This window comes from Taeniopygia guttata, chromosome 9 (assembly GCF_048771995.1).
Source record: "Taeniopygia guttata chromosome 9, bTaeGut7.mat, whole genome shotgun sequence".
NCBI lineage: Eukaryota > Metazoa > Chordata > Aves > Passeriformes > Estrildidae > Taeniopygia > Taeniopygia guttata.
In genome coordinates, this window is record NC_133034.1 from 11,405,593 (window position 1) to 11,413,177 (window position 7,585).

A 7,585-nucleotide genomic window follows, 5' to 3' on the forward strand; every position below is an offset into this window, starting at 1 on the left:
CATTTTTAGATATTCAGTTCAGAATGTTTTCAGTGAATGAGATTAGCAAATGTCCAGTCTGAAAAAATGTGGCTTTTATTTACAGTGACAATGTACATAGGGAACAACCTCTGAAAGAGCTGTCGTGGTTTGTACCACTCTCCCGTGTGTCACCTCCTTAATGTCATGTGTGGCTGCAGGGGACAGATGAGTTACAGACTGCCAGAACTACTTCTCAAAACTGGCTTGGAATTTTTCTTACACAGCTCTTTAGCTGATAAAATAGCAAGAAAATATTTTTTAGGTAGGAAGCTATCACTTATTTCTCTAAGGCAGTATGGACAGAGTCAAAGCTGCCTGTGTCATATTTGCTCTACTTTTACAGCTAATGTAAATGGAGTTTATATTTGACTTCACATCGTGTACAGCACATGTTGATGGATTGACAGCACTCAAACACAATTATAATCTCTGACATAATTTGCTCTTAGAATCTTAGAAATGAAGAAGAATTGCATCAGTTAGGGATACAAGGCAAATTGTATAAATCTAAAAGCCCCAAAACTCCAACAGAATTTTTTTCCTTTTTTTTTTAATCTCGTTTAGAGGTAGTTGACATTTTACATAGCAGAAATGAAATGTACTTAAGTTTTTAAAAAATATTTTAAACTTTCTGTGTTACGTCTAGTCCCAGTATTTCAAATTCAGAAATTCCCTGATGGTTTTTAAAATGGACAGAAAAGAATGATGAGTTAAAGGAGTGGAGCTGGCAAAGGGAATTGAACAGTGTGGATCACAAGAAGTGTGAATCAGTCAGGCTAAAAGGCCTTATTAACATGCTGTTTAACAGTGTTCAGTGTGCTTCTGAATTGATAGTTGAGTAATGTGCGAACATGGAACCTTTAATACAATTTTTATTTGTTAGTTTATTACCAAGGGGGCCAAGGTGCACGCCACTGCTGTGGTGTTTCACTTGTTGTGTCAGCAGTCCTAGGAAATGTGTTGAGTTGGAAGACTGGGTCTTGCCCCCACACTCACGGCAGCTCAGACCACGGGTGAGGCTGTGATTGCTTCACTTGTGCTCTGCGAATCCTTCATGAGCAATGCCAGCCTGGCGCTGCCGGGTGTCCCGGTGGAACAGCAGCAGTGCTGAGGGCTCTGTCAGCGCGCTCGGGGGCTCCTCGCCCTGCGGGCCCGTCCCGCCGCCGCCGCCGCCGCCGCCGCCGGGCCCGTCCCGCTGCCCGCGCCGCGGGCGGGGCCGCGCTGCCGCCGCCGCCGCCGCCGGAGGGTGGCGCTGCCGCCCGCGCGGCCGCCGGTCCCCGCCCCTCCGCCATGGCCGATGTGGAGGACGGGGACGAGCCCGGCGCCCCCCACTCGCTGCCGGGCTCCGCGGGCTCCAAGGCGGGAGCCCCCGACAAGATGTTCTCGCTGAAGAAGTGGAATGCGGTGGCCATGTGGAGCTGGGACGTGGAGTGCGACACCTGCGCCATTTGCCGGGTGCAGGTCATGGGTAAGCGCCGGCCGGGCCGCCATGGCCGCGGGGCGGGGGGCCGGGCCGGGGCCGGGCCTGGGGCCGTGCCCGCCGCCCCGGGCACGGCGGGCGCAGGGCACAGACGCGGTTTCCGGCAGAAGTGGGGGCTGATCCCTCCCGCCTCCGCTTCCTCCTCCGCGCCTTCCCGGAGGAGGAGGAGGAGGGCCCCGCGGGGGCCGGGCCGCCGCGCTGCAGGGCCACACGCGGCCCCGTCGGGCAGCGAGTGCCCCGCGGCCCGGCCCTGCCCTGCCCTGCCCTGCCCTGCCCGGCCCGGCCGGGCCGCGCCGTGACCCGTGCGGTGCCGGCTCCGTCATGAGGGCAACTCCGCAAGCACGGACTGAACCCAGTGCTGCATGCGTGGGGCTGCTCTTTATGGGGTGGGTTTTGTTAAGGGTTTTTTTTTCTACGAAGCAGTTACAGATGTACATGAAAATTGATTTTTCAAATCTGTTAAACCAGGGTGTCAGACACTACTTCGCAAGCGTGATTACTGGTGCAGTGTAACACACACAAATGTAATGAGAAATCTAGTGAGTTAGGGGTTAATTTACTTGGTTTTGAAACCCAGAGACTGTTTGAAAGCACCTTCATTGTTAACTCATATTACTGTTTTCTGACATCTTTGTCAAATATGATATTTATCTTAGTTCTTCAAAAACGGTTTAAATTCTTCCTTTACTGTGTGTGCAGATCCAATTTTTACAAATTTTTTGGACTGAATCATCCTAGGTGTAGCTGTCCTCTCAGCTGGGTCTGCAGGACAAATGACCCAAAGTCCCCTCCAGAGCACCTTGCTTTTGTAGGGCCAGGAACCACGATGCTGAAAATAAAATCAGCATTTGGTTTAACATAAATGAGGCAAAATACACCATTCTGTCATTTCTCATAAATAATTTTGCTGGGCACCTTCTGTGGAACAGAGGAGGCAAAAGGGTGTGCAAGAGGAAAAAAGGTGCAGCACAGTCTGAAGGTGGTGGGAGGTTGATCTTTTAATTACACATGTTTTGAAAATTATTTGCTTTTTTATGGTAAACAGAGACTACTCTGGATATTTGCTTTTTTATGGTAAACAGAGACCACTCTGGAAATATGAAATTGGCTTCATTTGCCATGTAAACCATAATTTTAAAAATGTATTTGTCCCCATTGTAAGCTAGGCTGTTACAGAACACTATAAAAAAAGTCTTAAATTAAAATCTTACCCAGAGCTATTATAAAAGCTAAAAAAAAAGTCTAATTTTTTAATTGCTAGACCAAAGGAGTATTTTTAATCTGAAATTAGAAAAAAAATCTGAAAAAATCTAGTAACCATTTTTTTGGGAACAAACCACATTGTTAGAATGTGAAATTCGATGATTACTGAGTTCAGTTTAGCAGTTCTGTGTTGACCCTGCCAGAGCTCCTGTAGAGCCACTGCGTCTGCAGTAACCTTAGGTGGGGGCAGTGCCAGACTGAGACTGGCACTTGTTGAAGGTTAGTTTGACTTTTGCAGGGAAGGAGGTGTTAGCTGGCTCAATTTTCTGCTGGTTTAACTCCTTCACCCAAGGTAGTTTTAGATGCACAAGGGAAAGAGACAAAAATGCAGGTGTTAGCTGGGAAGCACAGGATTGCAGCTGGACTGGCTTTGCTGTCCTTAGCCTTTTAGACTGACCCCCATCTGTGGGGTTATGATGTAGGAGTGGGGACAGGTTACTTTGGTGTGGTGGCAGTGATTTCTGTCCTTGGCTCTCTGTGCTGCTTCTGTCTGAAACTGCAGCTCTAGGGCTCAGTAGGGCAGCTGATTTATTGTGAGTTTCTGCTGTGACCCCAGATCAGGGGGCTCCCACACACCATGATACAAGTTGAAGCACTTCGGTTGAATCTTCCCAGCGCCTTAGCCCCTAGCTGTTGTTGAAATATAAATTTTAGGGACAGACAACACAAAAGTTTTGCTTTTGTCTCAATGAAGAAAGGGCAGCTGTTTTAGAGTTCTCTCTTTGTTCTCTATTACCTGAGAAAAGGAGGAATGTCTGGGCAGATCAGCCTAAAATACAAATACTGGCATTGTCTGGCAGAGACTGCAAAAATACTCAAGTCTAAATTCCTGTAGCACATTATAGTTTTGTCTTTTGGGAGAATATGGCCCAACCAGTGGCATGTAAGCCAGATTCAACCTGCAGGACACTTGTTTAAGTGTCCATGTTTCTTTGGAAGAGATAAAGATGTGTTTGCTCATGTAACAGTTGAACACTTTCTCTTGTGCATGATCCGTGCACGTGTGTCTGTGGCAGCCCATGTTGGGGCAAAGGAGAAGCAAAGGTGTTTTTCCACTGCATTGTGTGGCACAGTGGGAAGCCTGGAAGTTGTCACTCTTGTATCTTATTGAGTCCTGGAGCTGCCATCCAATCCTAAATTCACAGACTGTAGTGCATAAAGATGATAAATATTTTTAATTAGATATTGTTCTGTATTTATTAACATATATTATCAAATGTACCACTATATTTGTATGTGTGTGACTCCTGTGAAAATTAGATGCAGGTACTTGTCAAGGGAGGCTACTATAAAGAGTAATAGGTGGTGGGAGTTGTGGTGAGAGATGCACAGCCTAGAAAAATCAAAATTGTGAATGACTTCCTTAAAAGGAAATGCTGACATCTGAAAAACAAAGTCCTGTAATTAGGGTTTGGCTTTGTGCTTGCTCTGGTCTTAATATGCCTGAGTGCCTTGGCACAAATCTGCGGGCTTTCATATCTACAAAATGGAGAAGGCTTTTTTTCAGCAAAAGTTATGAAAATACCAAAGCAATGTAAAATAAACAAAACATGCTGGAAAGTTCAGAGTCCTTCTGATCTCTTTCAGATATATATTTCATTGTAATTTGCACAGTTTTAGAATTTAAGGGGGCTATTTAATGTTAAAGGGCTGAACTAGACATCAAAACTTGAGATTTTCACCTCTGTAAATTTGTATTAGAGTTTATATTTTCCTCTGACAAACCTATTCTTAAGATGGAATCCTGAGAATCAAATTGAGTTTGTTCTTGTTTACTTTTAGATGCCTGTCTTAGATGTCAAGCTGAAAACAAACAAGAAGATTGTGTTGGTATGTAGTGACTTCATTCGCTTGTTTTTCAATTGAAGCTTCTCTCAGTATGGTGCATTTTAAAGTTTGAAGGGAATACTGATTTTATTAATGCTCAAAAGTAAACTGGTGTTTTGTTCTACATTGTATCATTTTTCTATGTTACTAATACTTTATTTTTGAGCAGTAAAAAAATCAGTTTTCATGTCAGCTGTGCTGTAAAACAAAACAGCTTCCAATTTCCTGTCAACACATACACAACAAAGAGGTTTAGGTTTCTTTCATTGTGAGCATATTTGAGATCATAATGTACATTTTTGAAGTGGATAGGAAAAAGCTGATTTTTTCTTCAGAGGCGCATGCCAGAAAGCAGAATGAAAGTACAAGTAAAAATCCTGTTGTGAAATAAATGTGTGTCTGAGTTAGAAAGTGGTATTTTTCCCACTCTTAATTCAGAGATAATGGAGGCAATGGCTTGGTTGTTCAATTTTCATTTTCAAAAGTGGAATCACTTCAGTTTAAAGATAATCATACTTTCAGTGCCAATGTATGCAAAAGAAGGTCTTAATTCTGTGTGTTTGAATTGGAAATAGTAATAATTATCTCAAAGAACTTGCTTTAAACCTTTATGACAACTTTTAAAGCAGTGGTAAACCTTTCCATACTGTTGAGCTTTGCATTTTGAAGTGTATTGTCTCAAAAAAACCGCTGGGGTTTTTTGATGATAGTTTTAATAGGTAATAGGGTTTTCATGTTCAAGATATCTTAATTGGCTTGCTAAGCATTTAAGATAGACAGGAAAAAGTATAATTTACAGCACTCCTTTGATTAGTACCCTTGTGCTCTTGTGAGGAAAATGTGAGCTAATAAGGAAAAAAAGCAAAGTAACTACATTTTAAAATATTATTCAGGAGTAAATGGATAACAGAGAGCAATTTTTGTAGTGTTGGAACAACTGTAGCCTGCGAATAACTGCTGTTGTAAGGTCCCATTTTAAGACTATATACTGTGTCACATGTGCCTCCTTGCTATCATACATTTAAATTCAAACAGTGCATTCATTCACATGAGAATTTGGTGATATGCTCTGGTGTGATAGTGAATCAGTAGTGCATTGGCTTTATTTTGGTACTGGGGAAGATTAAGGGAAAAACTTCAATAGTTACACTTCTTTCCTGGGCAGAACACATCCCTAAATGTGTTTATACAGTCACAAAACCCTGTCACTTTATACCAGAAGGTGAGAATACATGCATTTCTTTTTTTAGTATTTGGAAGGAAGTAAAAGGCTTGATGGTGAAACTCACTGTCATCAGGATGATCATTATAAGCTATTCCCCGTGGATAAATCAGTGATGACCTGTTTTGTCTCTGAAGTTTCCAGTGGTTATAAATATTTGAGAGTGATAGTTTGAACCTTGCTGTAGGAGTCAATTGGACAGCTGAGTGTGACTGGAACATGTTCTTTCTTCTCTTTCAGTGGTTTGGGGAGAATGCAATCATTCCTTCCACAATTGCTGCATGTCCTTGTGGGTGAAACAGAATAATCGCTGTCCCCTCTGCCAGCAGGACTGGGTAGTCCAGAGAATAGGCAAATAAAAACTGGAAGTATTTCCTTCCGTTGCAGTTATTGGAATGGTGTGTGTGTTATGCTCTATGCTCATGCAGAACAGAATGAGTCCATCAGGACATGACTCACTTGGTTTATCTGCTCCAAGACCAGAGTGAGTTTGGTGCAGGCCTCTGGCTGCTCAAGGTGCAGTCCATGGTCAGGCTCACTGCGGGGCTTCCACAATTCAAACAGGAGATGCTACTTCAACAATGTTATCTGCTATGATGTGAGTGTTGTCTGGATCAGAGCACAGAAACTTAGAGCATTTAATCTTTTTCCATTGATAAATTAATTAAATTCAAAGGATCACCTTACCTGGTCTGATACACTGCATAGTTTACTGCAAGGATAAAGAAAACGTTTCCTATGTACCATTGTATGCAAAATCACAGTCAATGTGCTTTTTAAGAAAGTATTCTGAGTTTTAATCTAAAATTAACAGTGTGTAAAACATTTGTCATGTGCTTTTCTCATCACACTGTATTAAACATTTCTAATTTAGGTTTTCTTTATGACTTTCGTTTTGTTGTATCTCTAAATCTGTTGCTCTGTTATATTCTGTACATGATTTCTACAACCATAACATTAAAATGTTACCATGTTAATGACTTGTTTTATTTGAATTTCTGTTAGTGACCATGGAGACATGTATTTTTAATCCAAAGATTTTTTTGTACAAATGCATGTATTTGATATCAGTTATCTAGAGGTGTAGACAATCATGCAGGTTAGCTGATTAATATAAGAAGCAAAAAAAAAGTGATAATTTAAATAACCCAAGGAAAGGAAGCACTAATTAAATCTAGGGGAAAATGGTAAATTGTAATTTCAGGAAAATTCAGTTAATAGAAATTTCTTTATTATCATCTTTTTATTGCTCATAGTGTTTTGGAAGCATTTTTTTATTTTTGTGGAAATCCTGAATATATAATCTTTGAAATTTTTCTTACAGCTGTGTAAGTGCTTGCCTGTGACTTAGTCTTTTCCTTAAGTATCCAAATTACTATGAATCTGAACATACACTGTGGGATTTTTAAAATATATGTAACAGAGAGGTAGAATTATTGCTTTCAATCTGTAACAAATTCAGGCTTAATAAAATAGTCAATCAATATGGGTGAAATTGAAGCACTATATTATGCATTGTTTACTTCCAAATTATCGTCTTTAATGTTTAATGTGTTTCTCAGTAGATATATTTCTATCTAATTCTAAGTTCATTTAAAGAGGTTTATCTTCACTGTATAAAGTAGTTACAATCTTTGTGTTATCAAGCATATTGCAGAGTTTACTGTGGTTTTGTTTAATATTGTAATCTTGGTTTTTAAGGTGTTGTGATTTTTAAATGTGGCTTTTGTTTAATTACACACTGAGATAAAAAAAATCCTGAGTCACTGTTA

The 7,585-nt window shown here is 41.1% G+C and overlaps 1 protein-coding gene across 2 annotated transcripts; it reads left to right on the plus strand.

Annotated features, from left to right (window-relative positions):
• The first annotated feature begins 1,248 nt into the window (after window positions 1–1,248).
• RNF7 (ring finger protein 7) lies at window positions 1,249–6,790 on the plus strand. Of its 2 annotated transcripts, none has more exons than XM_030279867.4 (3): window positions 1,249–1,482; window positions 4,547–4,594; window positions 6,054–6,790. In XM_030279867.4, the coding sequence occupies exons 1-3, from the start codon at window positions 1,312–1,314 to the stop codon at window positions 6,108–6,110; spliced, it is 276 nt and encodes a 91-aa protein (XP_030135727.3). In that variant the 5' UTR covers window positions 1,249–1,311; the 3' UTR covers window positions 6,111–6,790. The 2 variants fall into 2 exon arrangements, with proteins under 2 accessions (XP_030135727.3, XP_030135725.1); XM_030279865.4 differs by having other exon boundaries at window positions 1,260–1,489.
• Window positions 6,791–7,585: the final 795 nt, after the last annotated feature.